The 23,206-nt window shown below is 37.2% G+C and overlaps 2 protein-coding genes across 2 annotated transcripts in view; one reads left to right on the top strand and one right to left on the bottom strand.

The window, feature by feature from the left end:
* Positions 1–215: 215 nt before the first annotated feature.
* Positions 216–3,209, bottom strand: LOC131848754 (apoptosis regulatory protein Siva-like). Its single transcript, XM_059198688.1, has 4 exons — positions 2,945–3,209; positions 2,719–2,864; positions 1,777–1,928; positions 216–486 (listed from the first exon to the last, which is right to left on the bottom strand). The coding sequence occupies exons 1-4, from the start codon at positions 3,051–3,053 to the stop codon at positions 447–449; spliced, it is 447 nt and encodes a 148-aa protein (XP_059054671.1). The 5' UTR covers positions 3,054–3,209; the 3' UTR covers positions 216–446.
* A 315-nt stretch (positions 3,210–3,524) lies between these two features.
* LOC131848756 (uncharacterized) overlaps positions 3,525–23,206 on the top strand; it is a 48,228-nt gene continuing 28,546 nt past the window's right edge. Inside the window, exons 1-10 of the mRNA XM_059198689.1 lie at positions 3,525–3,914; positions 4,860–7,489; positions 8,667–8,968; positions 10,308–10,688; positions 12,643–12,807; positions 13,272–13,359; positions 16,599–16,655; positions 21,022–21,121; positions 22,490–22,643; positions 22,986–23,113. Coding sequence (XP_059054672.1) covers positions 3,822–3,914; positions 4,860–7,489; positions 8,667–8,968; positions 10,308–10,688; positions 12,643–12,807; positions 13,272–13,359; positions 16,599–16,655; positions 21,022–21,121; positions 22,490–22,643; positions 22,986–23,113 — 4,098 coding nt within the window. The 5' untranslated portion in view covers positions 3,525–3,821. The remainder of the gene's footprint in view (positions 3,915–4,859; positions 7,490–8,666; positions 8,969–10,307; positions 10,689–12,642; positions 12,808–13,271; positions 13,360–16,598; positions 16,656–21,021; positions 21,122–22,489; positions 22,644–22,985; positions 23,114–23,206) is intronic.

Here is a 23,206-nt window from a genome sequence, read left to right as displayed (position 1 = left end):
ATCAACAATTCTAAATAACCAGTTTAGGTTGGAGTTTAGTCAATTTACTCGATATATATCGCTCATGGATCAACATTCACTGGACAGATTGTTTTTTTTTTATGAAATATTAGCACTACATATTTTTGTGTAAAAGAAATTTCCCTTGGCACTTTGTGTTGGATGAAATGTTTAGTTTGTAAGTTTATTATATATTTTATATAAATAATAATACTATAATTGAAAAGTTTCTTTTATTTAATATCATTATTAGTTATATATTTTGTAACAATTAAAATAAGTCCTTAATATTAACTTCAGTCAATTATTAGCTCTGAGCCTTTAAATTACTAATAGTTCTAATTAGACTATTGCGTGTATTATTACAAATTCATCGTATTTACAAACAACTTCAATTGTAACTATATATGTACATGCATCAACGAAATAACTACGAATTTCTCTATTTAACCATAACAGGACACACATACTTCTGCGCCTTCCAATCTGAAAAGAAAATAAATAATATATGATACATTTTTTCATTCTTAATTTATAACAATATCATTTTTATGTATGTTTGTAAGTGTATGTAGTTTGCTAAAAATGTCATACACTATGATTAAAACAAAAATCTTATTATCAGGCATGTTATGGATATGAAGTTTCGGATACAGATAGGTTTCGGATATAGGAATGATTATTATACCAGATACGCATGCGGATATGTAATTATTTCGGATTATCCGTTAGTTTCGGATAATTTCAGTTATGGATATTAATTTTTTAAGGAATTTCAAGTCCATGTTAGTTCCCTTTGATCGATCCCCCGTCCAATTCAAACGGGGATCGAAATTATAACGGCCTGAGCCAAGGTTTGAAGCCCTAGCAGTGCCCAAGTAAATTACAAATAGCTAATGAAATTGTTACATAACGTGTCTCAATTAGGTTCCGCTCCCATCTGATATCCGTCACTTTCATTTCTGATTCCATTACTGTTACAGATTATTTTTTTTATGTCGGATATCCGATATATTCGGTTAAGGTTACCTACCGGAGTTACTACCAGTCAGCAGTACTACTAGTTACCTAGTTACTTACCGGAGCTTCCTAATATCCTTGACGATTATTTGAAAATAAAAATATTGGTATACTTTTACAGGCATTTAGGTAACTTTGATGTGTACCAAACTGACATTCTCACTATGGTTGTGGGTTCAATACCCACATACATGAACAGTATGACTGGTAAGTGTTTATAGAAAACACTATACACACATATGTAGGTAAGAAAAATGTATCTATAAATGTGTGATATTCAGGTTTATTATTTAAGTAGTGATCCCGCGAAACTTCGTCTGCATCACATTTGCTTGATATTTATCATTGTATTTCACCCAATTCACATAATTCACTGATTAAATTATAGACAATGTGCTATTTTGTATTATTATTAAATATTATCTGATTACAGTAATAATGAGTGCCTAGCGATTTCTATGTTGATTATCGCATGTCTCTTACTTGTTATACTGTAATTATTTATATAAAAAAAACATATTTAAAAGATCAACACACAAGTTTCTTGCTCATTCTTCTTGTGATAAATCTGCATTCCAAATGAGTGGTAATCAAAATATGACTATTCAATTGTAATGAGTTTATTTCTATTTCTGATATATAAGCTATATTACTATAAAGTTCCATCAAAATCCGTTCAGTAGTTTTTGCGTGAAAAAGTAACAAACATCCATCCATACTCACAAACTTTTGCATTAATAATATTAGTAAGATTACCCAATAAGTGAACACTGTGAGCAATATGGGTGTGCACACCGGGCGCAGTGATGCTGGCAGCACACACACAGCGACCTCTCGCAGTAAGCACAGCTGGACTCTGATTCCGATCCACAATTACATTGGACTGTGCTTCTACTCTTCTCCACCATCTGCAACATATAAACACTCATGTTTATCTTTCTTTATTGATAAAATCATATTAGAATATAAAATACATTAAAAACCATAACTAGAGCCCTGGTTCATACCAAAATGCAGATGTACGACTATATCTAGAAATGCTAACTGTCAAAGACTGTCAAAGAGATACAATCAGCCTGTTATAGATATTTTTTTAGAGGTTGATAATGGAATGGTGCGCCCGCCTGCGCTAATGGTTTACGCTGGTGGGGCACCAGTGGAGGATGATAAGATGAGAATGAGGTCAGGTCAGTTAGCCCATCGTGACAAATTCACTGGAAATTTATCACGATGGTTTCCAGGGGAAACCGCATGGAGATCGACCTGACATGATACATTGCTAGCAATGGTATTAATAGTTCACATTACTAACAATCCCCCCCTCCCATTGCAGATATTAACACATATTAGTCGGCAATATGAACCACCTACCTTTGAAGTTAATGCATACAAATAACTCTCCATCTGTACAGAGCTAGGCAAGCCTAGTCTAGACTAAAAAGGGCTAGCCCAGCCAGCATCTAAATAAATTAAATTGTAGTATATCCTGGCAGAACACAAGTGAAATATGGCAATAGGCCAGATCAGTTAGCACAACTTGACAAATTTACTAGGAAGTAACTACAATGGTTTCCAAGGTTGACCTAACATGGTAACAATATAATTGCCAGCAATGGGGTCACGTTGCTAACAATCCTATCCCCCGATACAGAGTGGTGTTATAGAACTTGGTAATTATGAGGACGTAATCATACTTACCACATTACCAGAGTGAAGGCAACCATCTTTCCCTATAACTAACTGTTTCATATTATCTTTCTTCTTTAGAACAGTGATGTTCGAGTCGATTAAATCGTGAGCGAGTGATTTTTTCGCGCCTTTGAATAGAAGATCTAAAGTTTTTTCTAGAACAAAATTAGTTATGTTACATAGAAGCAACAACATAGTATCAATTACAACAATAGTAAAATATATATGTACGTACCGTATACTTTCTGCAATCTATACTCATTGTTATTGAATTGTTTTAATCCAACATGAGTTTTACTTTGAGGAACAAAATCTTCTAAAAATGGATTCGCTCTTTTAGCCATTTTTATAAATGATCTACTGTCAGAAATTATTATAGGAACCTGTTTAAAGTTATATGTGAAAGGATAACATAAATACGTAGGTAGGTAGTAGAAATAAATAACTGTAAAAGTAATAAATAAATTAGCAATTTGTTTTATTATTGTGATTAATTTCCCGCTTTGACTTTATCTTAATCCATTTGACATTTTAGACATTGACAGTAATAATCACATACTCAAATCATTCATGATCATCGACATACCATAATGTTCCATTATCACTGCAACATGCAAATTAATAAATGATTTCACTCAGGGACAACACTTATTTTCTCTTTAAAATAAAGTATTATAAATAGTTACTAAGCATTGAATACAAATCGATTAAGACATTTTTTCTAAATTAATTTAAAGTAAAATTAAAAAGTAAAACACTTCAACGATGACATTTGGACTGGCATAAACAAAAAACATGACATGGCGACACTGCCAACAGGGCACCTTCGATCGATGTACTGCTGTCAAAAATCTCTTTGAAATATTTATAAAATAAAAGTAACATTATCACGTAGTTAATAAATTTATAAAATTTGAACCTCTCTTATATGCTATTCATCGTAATAGCTCTTTTAGATTAGAGTGTAGCGGGTGTGACGGTGGTGAGAGTGAAAGTGTCGGTGGGGTCCGGTTCCATGTAGTACGATCCACGACGAGTCGCTCGTCGCGATAGCATATGTGAGCAGGCCCGTGACGAATGTTACGTAAGCGTAATAGGTGGTAGCAGGCGGCATGTCGTGGATGAAGCGAGCCCCGGGCGCGCCTCCGCCCGCCGACCAGCCGCGCTACGCTGCGAACCAGCCGCCGCAGCCGCCGCAGGCTCAGGTGAGGAAACTCCGGCACAGCGACGTAAATAATGACGTGTACCAATTGCCGACATGCCAACAAAATCATATGATTGATAAACAATTATCATTGTAAACAAAATATTGTAGATTTTGTTTATATTATTGGAATTAATTGGTTAATTTAGAATAGTCCTTAAGTGACAATGACTTATTGTTAATGAGTAATGTTGATACATCTATCCAAATAAATTGTTGTTCTCTGTCAAAGTTCTTTATTAGACTATTCTGTATACAAGGACACAGAATATGATAAAATTTTTAATAAGAAAAAGTACAGTATGTGAACTATAAAAGCATGTACATATGGGCCGTATGTCAGCAACATATATTAGTTAAAAGTATCAGACACTGTCACATTGTTTTTTGTTTGAGTAATATTTCTACCTCACTGAGATACATATTATATTCTTGTTAACTTCCTACTAAATATTGCTCAATGCTTATAAATGGTATCAAATGGTCTTGCATGTGTCGATCACCAGTTTAATAAGTAAGAATTGAAAATAATTATGGCCTTTTAATTATGTACAGGTCAAATTATCTGCATTATCATAATTCATACTAACTATACATATGACTTTGTTATCATGGGATTTAACTCTATTTTTCTAAAATAAAGGTAGCCTAAGTAAAGCCTAAGTAACGGTAATATCTAGTACTCCTTAGCATCAGTTATTTACCAATAAAAGTCCCGTCAAAATCGATCCAGCCATTTCAGAGATTAGGCGGAACAAACAGATAGACAGATAGAAAATTGGTGTATGTATTTATATTTACATGCATGTAGTAAAAAATGGTTATTTCAATATTACAAACACACACTCCAATTTTATTTATACATATAGATGTATAGATGTGATTTAATATTTATGAGTTAAATTAATAATTTCAATATTTTTGAGTTGCATATTCTTCTTTTCAGGCATTTGGGAATCAGCAAAATATGTATCCAAATTATCCTCAAAGCAATACTCAACAACAGCAGTACTGGCCAACACAAGGTCAGCAGCAGCCCCAGTACAACCAGCAATATGAGCAGTCATACCAACAACGGGCAGACTATGGTGCTAATGCCAACCAATTTTATCAACAACAACCTACTCAATACACTCAGAATTATTCCGGCCAAACATTTGGCACTAACCTACCACCAGGTTTTCAACAAGGGTACTATCCAAATCAAAATCAAGGGATTCAACAACAAAATTATCCCCAGAACAAGGGGGCTCAAGGCACCGATGGTTGGGATGACAACTGGGATTGGGGTTGGGAAGATTCATCTAAGGGTCAAAGAGGTGTAATGCCGAATGCAGGTCAAATGCCTCCACAACAGCCACCACAACAACAACAGCAGCAAGCACAGCAGGTTTACAACAATGCTAATGTCATTGAAGAAAGTTTTGGTACAACTGACAGCTGGAACTGGGCAATGGAGGATAAGAAGGAGACTACAGAATCATCAGCACCTCCTCCTAATCAAAGTAAACAAGCAGCCTTGCCTGTTGACAATCCTTCCTTTGAAAATAATGTAGTCACTGATGCAAATAGCCGAAACTTTGGTGGCATACCTCCTCACACTACTGAGGAAGTGAGAACATTGAATGATAAGGATGTAGTCAAGGAACGTTTGCCTAATTTGGCACTTGGAAAGCGGTTCCATTTAGACAATCTCACACCTCAGTGGTCAATAGAATCACAGATGTCTCAAGAGTCTAGTGATGGACCACATACACATTCTGAAGGAACATATAGAAGTGAAAATCAATCTAGGAATTCTAATAAAAGTAGCCCAGGTCTAAATACAGATAATTCTAACTTTAATTATTCACAGCCGAGTCTTGATGAGGTTTATGCCCAAAACCCGGACTGGTCAAAGAATTCAGTAGAAGAGTCAACATTAGTAGAGAATACACTCAGTAACAGTAGACATGAGAGCAATGATGATCTCTCCACTTCTCTGCAAGAAATGAGTATAACTAATAGTGAAAATCCTGCACCAGCCGCTCAAATTAAAGAAATAAATGTTGATAATATTCCAGAAAATACATTGCAGCCACCTCCATCTGCTTCTCCTGCAACATCGCAACATAGTGCAGATATTAAACAACCATCTCCAGTACCACGACCATCATCAGCTTCATCTTCATCAAATGTGCCTCCAGTGACCTCATCACTGCCTCCTCCTCCACTTTCTTCTATATCTATGCCACCAACTAATTTTCCTCATACAGTAGCATCTCAGAATCCATTCAAAAATGCAGGACCTATATCTCACAAAAATGTGTCAAAAATGGCCCCTGGAAACTTATCAACAGGTCAGTCATTTTCTACTCCAATGACTAATACTAATCTAACATCGCCAACTGTTGTGAATAAAGTGGCACAACATAATAGAGTGCCAGTTGGTTTTAGTGCAAATCTAGAAACCACACCTGATAATTCTGAACGACCTGATCAACCACAAGTATTAGCTTTAAGGCCAATGCCTATTGCTCAAGAAATTCCTGAAAACTTGGAAGTGGCTCCACAAAATGATAGAAATGAATATCTTCAAACTGCACATTTATCAAGTGGTGAATATGGAGAAAACACAGATTTCAGCCACATTATGCCTCCACCTGGATTCCCGAGAATGGTATTAGGACAACAGGAATCTGAATATAATCAAAACACCAATGTGTCTACTGATGGACCACCACCTGGTTTTGAAAGAATGGTCCCTGGTCAACAAATTGAGGTATTCCCTAATGGCATAAGGCCTTATAGAGAAGCTATTGGTCAACCTTTAGACCGAATGGTCCCTGGTGAATCAAGAGACTTTGAATATTGTCAGTATGTAAGTCCTAATTATTCTAGCGCCAATGAACCAAGGGTAGTGACAGGTGTTGATCATGATTATCCAATCTTAACGGATGCAGGACCCTCAGATGTTAGAGAGCAAAATGTTGATGGTTCGGACTACACTGATCAAACTATAAGAAACCCTCCAAGGAATATCATAGGGGCTCGAGAGACAGACATGTCGGCAGATTTTAATGCAGTGTTAGAGGAACAACAAAGAGACATTGTTATGGAAGGCGAAAATTTACAAGACCTGAGTGTAATATCATCGACAGATCTGACATATTCAAGGGAACAAACTTTAGATGGTGCAGATGAGAATGTTACAGATAATGGTAATGATAGGAAAACTGATGCTTCAGATTCCATTGAAAACCCAGCAAGTAGCTCAAGAAGACAATCACTAAATCATGTGAATACTTCTGGTGATGATTCAGAGAGAGACCGAATGTTCAAATCGTCTCCGAGGCGAGATAGACATAAGTTATCCAGAGATAAGGAAGGGAGATATTCCAGAGGTGATAGAAAATATGATAGAGATGGAGACAGGAGGTCAACGCGTGATGATAGATGGACAGAGAAAGATAAGAGAGAAAGGGACAAGCAGCACGACAAGAGTCCAGATACTCGCCGTCATCGACGCGGCACCAGGAGTCACAGATATGAGACAGAAGATACCGATTACTACAGTGACAGAGAAAAAGAACGAAGGTAAGGTAACATTTAAAGTAGAATAGAATTTATTAACTTATTTTATACAGTAACTAGCTTTTGCCCGCGATTTCGCTCGCGTTAATTTATCCCCTTAGGGGTGGAATTTATCAAAATCCTTTCTTAGGGGATGCCTACATCATAGTAGCTTTATGCATGCAAAGTCTCAGCCCGATCGGTTTAAAATTGACAAAGTTTCATAAAAATTTTCATCCCCTATTTTACCCCTTTGGGGATAGAATTAATCAAAATCCTTTCTTAGCAGATGCCTACGTCATAACATCTACCTGCATGCTAAATTTCAGCGCGATCCGTCCAGTGGTTTGGGCTGTGCGTTTATAGATCACTACATCTGTCACCTTTGAGTTATATATATTTAGATAACATAAGAAGTACAAAAATAATTTACACATTAAAAAAACAGAGTCAATGTGGACCACAACTCAGCGTAATGCTGGAAACATAGTTTCCAGTGCTAATTTTCAGTTGGGCCCACAGTACGGACGCACATATATTACAATTAAAAAATACGTGTACATAAAATTTAATACAATTAAATTACATTTCAATTATTCTGTAAGTAGGCTTATATATTCTTAGATAAAAGTTAGATTTTATATGTTTGATCATTCTTAGCACATTATAGTATTAAATCTGCGAGGTCTCTATGACTCATTATCTAATCTACATCATGTTAAGTGATAGTGTTCCTATCTTAAATTGTATGTTGCTCTATTTTAGCTACAAAGTTACCAATTAGTATCCTGCCAGAATGTTTACTAGAAGTAAGATTCTTATAAAATCTTCAGTAATTTTAATGATAGTTTGAATAAATATATAAATTTATTCTAATGAGTAATCTTTAATATATAAATTTCTAATGTTTTAGTATTTGTAAGAAAACTCTTCAGTTGTTAGCGTACTCCTAGGTTGCGCACGATAAGAAAGAGCACGGTTGCCCGCTATGTTGCACATAGCTCGAGTACAATCTATAATTTAATTCCTTACTAGAGAGAACTTTAAATAGTTATTCAGAATTTATGTAATGTACTAAATGTAATGAAAGACTTATCCTTCAGTGGGATTAGAACGTACGTTAGTGGGTTAAACGTGACCTAGCACTCGCACCAGGTGTATAGGAAATGCCAAAAGAAGTGACCAGTTCGTTTTCATTTAGACGTTACAGAGAGGGTTCGTACACGTCGTCGAAGCCCCCGCGGCCGGACGACAAGGAGCGGCGCCACGACGAGCGCGAGCGCGGCCGGCGCTACAACACCATCGAGCGCGAGCGGCGCTACGACCACGACCGCGACCGCGACGCGACCGTCCGCCGCCGCGACCACCACCGCGACCACCGCGACCACCGCGACCACCGCGACCACCGCGACCACGACCGCGACCGCAGATACAGAGACATCGACCCCACCAGGAAGTACGGCAACCTCAAGAGAGAGCGGGACGAGGACGAGCGCAGAAGAGGTGAGCCTCACTCGACTCGTGGAGACTTGTGGAGACGACTCGCGGACGGACGGCTGATTTTGTATTTATTTTTCCAGTGGTGACGTTCTCGGGCGATGCCAAATCTAGTGGTAGGACGGAAGGTACCGATTCCTCAACGTGTTGTGTGTCATGCGATGTACTGTGATTGCACACATCACATATACATACTGGTGTAATATACATGCATGCCACTTGTTTGAACTTGACTCACCGATGGCTTACAAGATTTGCTCAAAAATTGTCGCTTACAACACAATAATGGTGCATCATTGTTCTGATTTTTTTATTAACTATATTTTCATCTGTTTTCTGAAATGTTTTCGATTACTAGTTGGCGATAGGTCTCAAGTACATTTTCTTGTCTAATTGTATAGATTAGAAATAGAGATTCATACGTATGTAATAATTAAATAATTTAATTTAAATTAAAAAGGATAATTAATTTAAAAATGAATCTGTATTTTTATAATCATCTACAAGCTCATTCGAAAAGGATAAGAATTTATTTTTTTATCAATTGTTCTTAGCTTGAAAGCACTCCGAAGTGACTGTAAATTTGATTTCATGATTTAGTGAGTGAGGAAAGGTTAAAATGGAATATTACTGATATAGTTTTAGGCACTTTTATATTACGAATGAGTACAATAGATGCACTGATCTATATTGATATTCAATGACTTTGTCGTAAGTTTACAAAATTCACATAGAGTTGCAATACCAGCTTTCTCTACGTATATTCTGTATTGGCACACTTACTCCATGGCTTGTGTGGGGACGCGCTAAATTTCTAATTAATATTTCAAACTCAACAATATAATACGAAGAAAATATAGGTTTAGTATAAGAAGTCGAAAGTCAGTCAACTGGAGTATTCTAACAAAGAAGTAAAGTGGAAGGGAGAAAATAATTTTATAATCATCACACTGTGAGATCACATCATTTTGTTTCATTGATTAATTTTAGGAAAAGTTCAAAACTTTATTTTGATATTTCCAATTCTTTTTTGGTGAATATGATCCAGTCCCCTAAGTGTTTTGACTGGCTTTCTATCTAGTTTATAGTAAAGATAGACATTTAGAGATTAGAGTACACTGCTCATTTTATTTATAGACTTTAGAGATATGAATATATTTGTATTGAATAATAATTGCGGATAGTGATCACTTTATATAAATATTAGACTTTATATACAGAATTTCAAGTCTTAAATTCGATATGTATAAATTGCGTGAATAGATGAAACATTTCATTGGATAGCATCTAATAATTGCAATGAAATAAATATGTGAGAATATACTGAAGTACACGTATGGTGCAGGTGAATACGAGTCACCGTCCCGTGCGGATTCTCGTGAGCAGCGAGCCGACGACGACCTCGACCGCGACCGTCGCTACCGTCGCTCGCGGCACGCACGCAACTACTACGACGGTAAGTGTCACCGTCTCGTGACCAGCGCCGACGACGACCTCGACCGCGACCGTCGCTCGCGTCACGCACGCAACTACTACGACGGTAAGTGTCACCGTCTCGTGACCAGCGCCGACGACGACCTCGACCGCGACCGTCGCTACCGTCGCTCGCGGCACGCACGCAACTACTACGACGGTAAGTGTCACCGTCTCGTGACCAGCGCCGACGACGACCTCGACCGCGACCGTCGCTACCGTCGCTCGCGGCACGCACGCAACTACTACGACGGTAAGTGTCACCGTCTCGTGACCAGCGCCGACGACTCATTCTCAGACGACTCTTCAATTATTTGATTTTGACAAAATGCAATAGCATATGCTAGTGGTGTTTACATTCTCTCTAATTTAAGGGGGTCTTCCTATGTGACGGCCTGTTTTTTAGGGATATTTTAGGATTTTTTTTCTACGACCAGTAAATATTTAGAGCTTCAAGTTTTTTATCATTTATTAACACATATTTGGACAGTATAAATATAAAATTTCAGCTAAAAATATTCAGTCAAACTAGAGTTACAGCGCTCTGAACACCCCCGCCTCGAAAAAAAGAGCTCCCACTTCCTCCACGATTCCGGCTGATCGGCTTATCTGAAAAAAAAAAAAAAACGGCGTTTTAATTTGTAGGCTTAAAAGCACGGAATGACCTATAATCAAATGAATATAAAAACAAATTGGATTTTTGATAGACATTTGAAATAAAAGTTGCAAATTAGCCGTTTTTTTTTTTGTTTTTTGCTATAAAAAAATCGAAGTTTTGAAAATTTTCGATTGATAATAGTTCATTCCATGCGTTTACATATATTGAGTGTGCCCTGTAAATTTCAAGTAATTCGGTCCAGCCGTTTCTGAGATACAATGGAGGAAAGTTTGAAAAACACAGTTTTGAGAAAAACGCGTTTAAAGTTTCAAGTCCGTTAAAAACTATTAAAATATCAACTTACTCTCAATCGGCGATGCCTGGTCCATAGAGTATTCCTTCCTCTTCCTCGTGAAACTCTTTTAAAGCAGATTGTTCAGCTCTTGAGTCAATCCTGGCTTGTTTAACGACATCACTTACGCGCCGCTCAGAGCGTAAGATTCGCTTTTCATCCCGTTTCTCAACATACGCTTGGGCTTCACGACCAACAGGGCATCCCATAATCGACATAACTTTTAAAATACCTTGAAAACCTTCATTAAAGATAATAACTGCTAAGTAGCTAGCAATTTCAACAACTTTGGGACCAGAATGAAGATGTTTAGGAGCGAAAGTCCAAATCAAAGAATTCAAAGATTCGTTATTGTTTTGTGTCTCTGCTCCTAAACAACGAATTAATAATTCGTCTTTCGATAAATCTTCGAAAACCGGTTTGATAGCTTCTTGGACTTGCGGAATTAGAGGTGGTTTATCGTGATGAAATTGGTCCAGTTCATTATTAGCTTCAGCCTTACGCCATTTACACCAACTGTCTTCGCCTTCTGGACAAAATTGATGCTGAGGGTTTTCATCAGAAGAACATTTGTGATAGTACGTTGCCCAAACTTCCTTTCTCATATCTTCAAGCTAATCTGGATGGCGTCGAATTGCTAATCCGTAGAATTTTGTAATTTCTTGGATAACTTTATCAGTAAGTTTACCTAAACGTGTCTAAACTTGTATAAACAAATATATTAATAAAAGGGAGGCCAGGTATAAAGCCGACGGTACACAATAGGCCCGGTCTCTAACTGCCAACTCACCGCTCCGAACCGCTCTTTCTTTTACCTGCTGTATCTTTAAAACGACTTCGAATTTTCTAAAATCGCTTTACTACCGTATTCTAGACATGTTAAGGGAGCAATTTATGAAAAAAAAAAAATCGATTTTTTCAACCCATCACATAGGAAAACCCCCTTAATTTCAAAATGAAAAGTATAAGAGTTGAATTTCTTGTCAATCGTTCTTAGCTCGAAAGTACTCCGAACTAACGGTAGATTTGTCCTATCATAAAAGTTTATTTATCTCCCACTACCGTAGTATAAAGAAAGCTGTAAAAAATCCTAAATAGATAACGATATTGTGCTTTGATTTCAAGAGCGAATATTAGTGTGTAAGATTGAACGTTGGCGTGTGTTAAAATAATAATAATAATGTATTCATGATCAGGCTTACTTGCCCATTTAGTTAGTATTACATTTTGTTTCTTATGTTATGACTGTCTGGTCAGGGTATGGTGCCAGCGCGTACGAGGACCCGTACCTGGTGCAGCGGCAGCAGTACCAGTACTACGACCACCTGCGGCACACCGACCCGGCCGCCTACATGCAGATCTACAAGCAGCTCATGGCTGGACAGCCGCCGCCTCAGCCCCCAGCGGACTACCAGCACAAAGGTCACTTGTACATGCCTACTCCTCTAACACACACATGATCATCCCCTCCGATCGACCTCCGTCCGATTCAAACAGGAATTGAGGTTCGAACCCCTAGCGGTACCCTTAGACTGAGCTCGTATCCATCAGGCACGGCTTAGCCAGCCGCTTAAATAAAATTGGAGTGTCTGTTTGTAATATTGAAATAACCGTTTTTTACTTATACATGCATATGTATATACATACGGTATATACACCAAAATAACATCTTTGACAATTTTTGTCTGTCTGTCTGTTATTAGCCGGAAGTATTTAGTCTGAAATGGCTGGACCGATTTTGACGCGACTTTTATTGGCAGGTAGCTGAAGTAATAATGAGTAACTTAGGCTACTTTTATTTTAGAAATATAAAGTTAAGTTCCACGCGGACGTAGTCGCGAGTACAGCTAGTATATGAATAATACCTAAGTATGAATGTACCGCAGGATTTATATCGCTGCGGGACTGCCGCCCGGAGGATCGCGGCAGCGTACACTCGGGCCGCTCCAGCGCCAACGACCTCAAGACGGACACGTGAGTTGCACTCGTACCCCCCTCACACACACACACACAGACACTCGATCTCTCCGCAATACACTATTGCCCTATCACATGGGCATGCACACTCTGCAATAATGCACACACACCCACTCGACCTCTCCGCAATACACTGTTGTCCTATCACATGTTCAGGTCGCTCCAGCGCCAACGACCTTGCAACGGACACATGAGTTGCATACGTACCCCCCTCACACACACACACACACACCCACACACCCACTCGACCTCTCCGCAATACACTATTGCCCTATCACATGGGCATGCACACTCTGCAATAATGCACACACACCCACTCGACCTCTCCGCAATACACTGTTGCCCTATCACATGCTCAGGCCGCTCCAGCGCCACGACCTCACGACGGACACGTGAGTTGCACTCGTACCCCCCTCACACACACACACACACACACACCCACTCGACCTCTCCGCAATACACCGTTGCCCTATCACAGGCTCAGGCCGCTCCAGCGCCACGACCTCACGACGGACACGTGTGTTGCATACGTATCCCCATCACATGCACACACACACACCCTCGATCTCTCCGCAATACACCGTTGTCCTATCACATGCTCAGGCCGCTCCAGCGCCACGACCTCACGACGGACACGTGAGTTGCATACGTATCCCCATCACATGCACACACACACCCCCTCGATCTCTCCGCAGTACACTGTTGCCGTATCACATGCGCATGCACACTCTTCTCAATACACTGTTGTTTGCAATCATACCTCGAGAATTTATATTTAAAATAGTACCAAATTCGATTAGCTTCCTGTTCCAAAATTGGATTTTCGTAAGCAGCATCACTTACCAGGGTAATTGTGAGTCTGAACTATAGATGCGACTGGTTATTAACGATATTAAACAAGCATAGACATAGACACCTACATAAGTACATAATGTAAATAAACTGATTTTAATTCAGTTGAGTGTCATGCCAGTTCTCCTCAATTGAATCTGTACACGGACGATCTGTGGACGGTAGAGAAAAAATATGAATGCTAAAAACTTGACGTTCATAAGCGGACAAAATGATTTTTTATTTATATACAAACATAATTATTACATTTCAGTTTTGGATTTTTTTTTCTTTTTTTTTTTTTATTTCTTGAAAATCCATCATGGAAAACCATTCTCTTAGGGAAGAATGGATACTGCGGGACTACTACCTGCTAAAAACCTGACGACTGTTCATTGTATTTATTATTAATATACAAACATATTTAATCATACGGTGTATTTAAGGAGGATACTACGATGATAATATTTATGAACTCCCGATATAAATAATTGATTTCATCCACTGCACATAAAGAATCTTGAATCTTGCCATCTCCACCTGACCTGGAATATTGTAGCAGCATCCAAATATTGGGAGCTCATAATTTTATTTCCCCATTTATAATTTGAGTGATATTCACAATGCTTCGCATATACAACACATTTGGTTTGGCAATTTTTTGGCGCTTTTGAAAAACCTGAATCCATTCTGAATAGATTACTATACTTTTTCTTTTATTTTTCTTTTTTTTTCATTTTTGAAATTTTAAATAAGATCTTTATCTGTTTGGCACATTGTTGACGCTGTTGTAATCCATTCTGAATAGACGATTGCACTTTTGCAATTAAAAAAATGTTGCATATTTATTCAAATATGGATCTTATAGAAATCAAGTAGATATTTTTTAACTTTTTATTTATTTATTCTGATTATTAACACATTATGAGCGGGGCACCCGCTCCGAGGATTGCCACTTATAAGTTACTAGAACTCGTTCCGCACATTGCCGTTTAAAAGCGTGGAAGGTTACCGATTAGGGGGAAGGTATAGGTAATTTTAAGTGACACAAGGGAAAAATACATATACATATAATATATCGCATATCTAGTACAATACTGGTGTAATTCAGAAAAATATATTTTTTTAAATTAGACTTTAATACGACAAATATAAAGTGGACTTTACAAATATTGTAATTTTTTAGTTAAGCCAGTATTAGAATAAGTGTGCGATATATATATGGGTATAAATGCCGGCCCGCTCATAATGTGTTAAAATTACTAGCATTAGTATTAAATGCAAAAACTTCATAAAATCTCTTGATTTCTAACATATCTTTGTTTTTAATTTGACACAAAGAAATCATGTCGCATTATCAGTCATTGCAAGCGAGTAACATCTCTCATTACATCTTAACAGTACATAACCTAAAATTATTTCATAAAGAAACTATTACTCAACGTAGAACTGTCTGTATTCTCATATTAATTGAGTTATACAGCTTGAATTTTACCTCTCTGATTGATCCCCCGTTTAATCCAAATGGGGATCGAAATTACGACGGCCTGAGCCGAGGTTCGAACCCCTAGTGGTGCCCTCAGACTAAAGTCGTATCCGTCAAGCAGGAGTTGACCTTCAGCCGCTCCATAAGTCCTTCCTTGGTTTAGAGTGCCATCTGCACTCGCCCCCTATCGTCCGATGAAGCTGTAAGGCCAGCTGCGGCCAACAGCATTAGAGTAGTCTGAAAAAAAAGCTTGATTTTGAAAAGTGCCTAGCTTCTTGCGCTTTCTTCTCGTGTAAACAGTTAGTGTTAGGCAGTAGAGTAAAAGATGACTAATAAAAGTAAATCTAAAGTTTGCTATCTCTCAGTTATTCTTTAACGACTAAATAAATAGTTATGAAATTGAATGTATTTATATTACAAAAAATTGCATATCTACTAAAGGTATATTACAGAGCTACCGCTAATAGCACTTATTGGCAGGAATTGTATATTTATATATCTTTACATATTATAAAATGAAGTCCTCTGTATGTTCGCTTGGATATTTTAAACTACTCAACGGATTTTAATACAGATTTTAGCAACAGATAGCGTGATTCAAGAGGAAGGTTTATATGTATAATACATGTATATGCGCGTGAAGCCGGGGCGAGCAGCTAACATATCAAATATGCTGTCTGCAATGCAAATAAATGATTTACCATACACATAGTTATTGCAAAGGGTTGCTTCTTATCCCGGTAATGCGATCTCCTTCGCGTTTAGAATCGAGTAAACAAACTAGGAGGTCATTGATAGTGTAGTATGTGTATGAGAGAGGTTGCTCGGTCGCGTGGCGCAGTACTGGCGCTATAGTGGTGTAATAGGGGTGCAATAGTGGCGCTATAGTGTCGCTGTAGTGACAGTTGTGTGCGCGTAGGTACGGGGGCAGCTCGCAGCGCGGCACGGCTTCCATCCGCACTGACTTCTCCGACAGGTATACAACAATCATTCCATCATATAATAATCATTTATTTCATCAACTAATCATACATCGTCTGTTTTTTAATCCCGGAGACTAAATTGACAGGTGCAAATGTCAAATTTTCAAATAATGTTACTAGTTAATGTTACAATGAGTAGTGGTGTACCTGCGATACTGATTTGTTTAATCGGAAACTTTTGTTTTAACATTAGTGTTAAAGCTTTAAATGACGTTTCCATAACAGATTTTTTAAATTTACATTCATATACTAGTGTTTCCATTACTGTAAGTATTATACAGCATAAAAATATATTTTTGTCGTTTCGTGTACAAATAGTAATTTTTACAGTATTAAGCTACAAACCAGCTTTTTTTTTTCTTTCTATCAGCTAAATATTTTATATAGGTGTTTGTTTTATGATATATGACAGTCTTTATTTTAGTAAAAAATGAAAAAATCTATTTTGATACAACAACCATATATTTATTAATACCTATACTTTATTAATTTAGTGTTAATGCGTTTTAAATAAACACCCACACATTATTTCTGAATAACCTACAAAAATGGGTCTAATTACCCACTTTTATAGGTTATTAAAAAATACTATGTTGATGTTTGTTTGAAACGCATTAACACAAAATTAATTTTCGATAGTGCCACAACTCTATTAAAAAAATGGGAAATCCTGGCAGCACAGGAAATGTCAATTATTTCTCTGGGATTAAAAAACATACTATACATACTAACGCTTACAACGTGTCCTACTAACTTGTGATCGTTTCCAATACTTCAGAAAGGTACAATGCTACTTTGTGAATGACTTTAGAACTCTTTTACAATTTTTTTACACTCAATTGCGCTAATGGTTTACGCTAGAAGCAGGGGCGTAGCTACTGCCGTATCTGTCGTATCGATTATACGGGGTCCCCGGCCACGGGCCCCAACGTGCGTAAGCAAAAATTACCTTTTTATTTATTTCACAAATGACAAAAGTAAAAAAAAGCTATTATTTTTTTCCCGCATCAGCTATAAATGATTTAATAAATCAGTTTCCCGAAAAAAAGGCATGGAGAGTGTATATTTAATTTGAATTGTTTGTAAACATTTTGGAAAAAGTGGCAGATAGATAATTATGATGAATAAATGTTTCTTTTAATTTTATACATTTTTTTTTCTTTTGTGAGAAATCTTTACCCTTCGTACGGGTCCTTTATAATAATGATAATATATTATTTGCTCAAAACATGGTACAAAAGATGATAATTGAAGCATAGTATCATATGTTTTGCCATAGCAATGTCATGCAAAATATTGATTTGTTTAAAAATTATACATAAATAATCTATACACAGAGAAAATAATAATAATAAAAAATAATAGTAAAATAACATCTCCAGTCAGTAATTATATATAGTCAAAAGATCTATCAAATTGTAAAATTCCTTATTGTTTAACCATTCTGGTAACCAAACAAATTTTTTAACTGAGCCCCGCCACGGCACGCTACGCTTCTAGCTAGAAAGGTACCAATGAGGAATTTTTTCGCGTTTTCGGAATACTATCCATTACTAATAGTCCTCTCCATTCATTTTACTGTTCTATATGATTCTAATATGACATATAAATTGTATATTAACAAAAATCAAGGCATTTTTTTCTTGCATCATCATCGCAGCTCGGAAGATGTCCACTGCTGGACATAGGCCTCCCCCAAAGATCTCCTTTCTCTCTTCTTTCTTGCATGTTGAATTGTAATTTAGGTCTAAAGCTTGCATGTTTTTTGTATGTATATATTATATGTTATTACTAGCTTTCGCTCGCGTTAATTTATCCTCTTAGGGGTGCATTTTATCAAAATTCTTTCTTAGAGGATGCCAACGTCATAGTAGCTTTATGCATGCAAAGTCTCAGCCCGATCGTTTTAAAATTGACAAAGTTTCCTACAAACTTTCATCCCCTATTTCATCCCCTTGAGGGTAGAATTAATCAAAATCCTTTCTTAGCGGATGCCTACGTCATAACATCTACCTGCTTGCCTAATTTCAGCCCGATCCGTCCAGTGGTTTGGGCTGTGCGTTGATAGATCACTATGTCAGTCACCTTTGAGTTATATATATTTAGATAATATAAAGACTCTATATCAGAATAGAATTCTATTCTGATATAGAGTCTTTATATTCATTAGAGTCATTATACGATATCAGAATAGAATAGAATTCTATTCTATTCTATTCTGATATCTAAAGTCTAAGATATCAGACGGTTTATTTCCGATAATCACGAATTCGACTCTTGTACGATACAATTTTTTTTATTCAGTATGTTTGTATTACTCTGGCTGTTATATTATATATATGCATTTAATATATTATTATATTTGTATTGTTTATTATATGTGTGTGATATTATTATATTATATGTGTATTATAATATTACATAAAAAGTGGATTAAGTTTTTATCTACTACCTGCAGTACTACAGTGACTAGATGGCGCTGTGTTAATTGTCACTGAGTGGGTCATAATGATTATATTTGGTTTTTGTAATGTCTGTGATGTCTTTAATACAGATAATTCAAATCTAAACAATATATATTTTTTTCTATTGTTTAGCTTAAATATTTTATTGTTTAGCTACTGAATTTCTTAATCTATACATCTAGACAGTTAAATAAAATTGGAGTGTCTGTTTGTAATGTTGAAATAACTGTTTTTTACTACATGCTTATGAATATAAATACGGTACATAGACCAAAATAACATTTTTTACAAGTTTTTTCTGTCTGTCTATCTATTTGTTTGTTCCGGCTAATCTCTGAAATGGCTGGACCGATTTTGTCGGGACTTTTATTGGCACGTAGCTGATGTAATAAGGAGTAACTTAGGCTACTTTTATTTTAGAAAAATAAAGTTAATTTCCAAGCGGACTATGTCGCGGGTACAGCTTGTAATACAATGGAAGTATATAATATATATATATATGTTTTTCAATTATATTAGATACAGAAGACATCCAACTCAATACAAACAACCATACTCATGAATAGGAATGATCGCATCGTGCGAGGAATCAAATGCGACCATCGGAAGTAAACCGTTGCGCTAAACAGCTAGTTTTAGTTAAATTATTAACCGAGTCTTAACACGAATAATTTTATAGAAATAGAAATAATCTTTATTCAAATAAACTTAATATGAGCACTTTTGAATAGTCAAGTTTTTATTTAAAATTGAAGAATTCGTTAACGATAATAATGTTTTTATAGAAAAACTTTAAATCCATAGCACTGACAATATTATCTGATTACATTAATAATGAGTGCGTAGCGACTTCTATGTTGATTATCGCATGCCTCTTACTTGTTATACTGTAATTATTTATATAAAAAAAAAGTATCTATTAAAAAGAGCAACACACAAGTTTCTTGCTCATTCTTCTTGTGATGAATCTGCATTCCGAATGAGTGGTAGAATCAAAATATGACTATTCAAAACTGCTTGTAATGAGTTTATTTGAATAAAGATTATTTCTATTTCTATTTCTATTATTCTTGCGCTCATTCGGAATGCAGACTCATCACAAGAAGAATGAGCAAGAAACTTATGTTGCTGTTTTAAATAAAAATTGATTTAATTATATTTGCATTAACAAGGATTAGCCATGCGAAAATAAACATAGAAACCGCTACGCACTTAGTCAATCAGATAACATTGTCAGCGTTGTGAATTTCTATGGCAAATAAAGGTATTTACCTATCTCGACGTTTCGACATGGTTGCACTAGCCGTGGTTGCGAGCTGACTGCTACCTTTATTTGCCATAAAATTATTCGTGTTAAGACCCGGTTAATAATTTAAATAATGTATATTAAACACGAAAGTTTTTATTAACTTCATAGCTTTTGCTATCCACTAAGCACTGTTGTTAAAATTTTAAATTATCTAACTTTGCAATATTGATCCTTATTATTTTTACTATTTTGTTTTGTTATAATTTATTTGTATTCTTTCTGTACGTAAGCTCTTTTACGACTTTTCTTGTGTATTATCTATATTTTCTCAATGATGCTGAAAAAACAATTTTTTTTCTTAGTTATCAATTGCGATTATATATATTTTATTAGGAAAATAATACAGTAATATATCTTACATAACTAACAATTTATGTGAATGTATACACATGTACTTATACTAGCTGTGCCCGCGATTTTTTGATTAATTTAAAAAAAAAATTCCTAAAAAAAAATTATTAAGTAAGGATGTATGATGATGATCAAAAAGCCGGGGCGAGTAGCTAATATTGTATATTATAATGATATATATTAGATAGTTCTAGCCAATGTATGTTGTAGTATTAATTTAGGGATTGTATTCAGGGACTTGAACACGGATGCCTCGCTCAATTTACACCTGGAGGAGTCGACCGTGCGCTCCGAACGTATGACGCCTTTCAAATTCTCTACTGCACATGTTAAGGTAATAATAATCTTACAATATTTAGCAACGTATCATTACATAGTATATAACAAAGTCGCTGTCGCTGTCTATCTCTATATATGCTTAAATCTTTAAAACTACGCAACGGATTCTGAAGCGGTTTTTTTAATAGATAGAGTGATATATGAATACATGTCTCCGTGCGAGTAGCTAGTAATTTATAAAACACGTAGATAGGTATCTAAGAGAACAAAAAAGAAAACGAGGGCGACAGAAAAAGAGGTGGGAGGATGATATAAGGACAGTGGCTGGACCAACCTGGAGAAGGAAAGTGTTGGACAGAGGAACAAGCCTCCGAGGACGACGAGCCTCCTCCAAAAGGCTCTATATTCCTGGAGTCTTTTGGAGGAGGCTCGTCTTATGACAAGCTGATGAACCTAGGCAGAGAAATAATAAATGAAAAATACCACCTCTAACTTTACCATCTATAAATCCATTATATATAAAAAAAATTATAACACATAAATTGTATTAAAGATTAGTTTTACTGGGGCTTATTTTTGGGACTTTTCTAATGCAGTCAGGCGCAGACTGCTTTTTTAACATCAACAGACTATAGGCGAGTGAAGGTGGCACTATAATCTCGCGGAACTTATGGAGTGGCTGAAGGCTAACTTCTGCCTGACGGATACGACTTTAGTCTGAGGGCACCGCTAGGACTTCGAATCTTTTCATTCAAAGCTTTCTGGAAGTCTGACACTTGAAGGCGGTTTCTCTACTGGAGAACGCGGCTGCGCTTCGGCCGAATGTTAAAGCGAACTCGAGTCGACGACTAGTCGTGCTTAGTGGAATATCAAGGGCTTTTAGTGGATAAGAATCTCACAGTATTCGTCCGTATGGCTTTATAAGCAATTCCCCTTGAAATAACGAGTGTTGTTAATGCAATCAAGTGAGTGTTCATAGGCTGGAGGCGTAGATACGTTGTCATGCAAATGTTCTACCTATATCTACGCGTCCGACCGAACCTAGGCACTCGCGCGGTCGCCCACGTTATTTCGAATTTTAAACCTTATGTATAATACTCTTAAGAAAACAATGACTGAGTACACGTCACCGAGGATACTCTGCTCTCCAGGCGCCTGCCGTTGTCCTCTCCTTCGTCACCAACCTTTCTGTTTTTTTCACAAGGCGATCTACCGTCTATTCCTTCCACGCGACTATACCGTATTTTCGTGATAGAAGAATATTAACGCCCTCTATGTATGAAAAATTCTAACACCCTCTATGTACGAAAAATCTTAACGCCGTCTGTATAGAAGTTTCACTTAGAGACTATATAGAGGATCGAACATCGGAGGCGGTGTACTCGTATGTAGTGTGTGTGTGTGTGTGTGCGTGTGCGTGCAGGGGAGCGTGAGTTCTGGCGACGTGGTGGTGGTCCGGCCCGCGTACCCGGTGGACGGGCGGCCGGCCACGGTGCGCGTGGTGGCGCTGGCCGCCGCCGCCGCCCGCCACCCGCACCGCGCACAGCTCGCAGCCTACCCCGGCCCGCTGCTCAAAGGTACTCTATTTACTATGCACGTCGTGTTCTCTGTATGCATTTATAAATAAAAGTTATCAAGTATTTCCAGCGGTTGTCTGGTACCCTGAGAGACACTGTAAATATGGATCTTTATGTTAAAAATTGACATTTACAGCTATCAATTTAGTCTATTAAAAAGAGCAACACACAAGTTTCTTGCTCGTTCTTCTTGTGATGAATCTGCATTCCGAATGAGTGGTAGAATCAAAATATGTGATATGTGTAATTCAAAAGTGCTTGTAATGAGTTTATTTGAATAAAGATTATTTCTATTTCTATTTCTGTTTCTCCGACATTAAAAACAAACTGGCGTGGTTGCAGGCGTGACGCACAAGGCGAGCGTGGTGGAGTACTGCGAGGGGCGAGTGCGAGGCGCGCGGCCCGCCCCCGACCGCGTCGGCTACGTGCTGCTGTGGCACCTGCTCGCGCTGCTGCTGCGGCACAACGGGGTAACTGAACTCACACACCACACATCCCACGCACTACACCAGCCTGGTGGAGTACTGCGAGGGGCGAGTGCGAGGCGCGCGGCCCGCCACCGA

Source organism: Achroia grisella, unplaced genomic scaffold (genome assembly GCF_030625045.1).
Source record: "Achroia grisella isolate CSIRO2021 unplaced genomic scaffold, CSIRO_AGI_Agris_v1 utg5850, whole genome shotgun sequence".
Lineage (NCBI taxonomy): Eukaryota > Metazoa > Arthropoda > Insecta > Lepidoptera > Pyralidae > Achroia > Achroia grisella.
The sequence above is the reverse complement of the archived record's forward strand: the minus strand, read 5'-3'. Positions and strand labels throughout refer to the sequence as shown.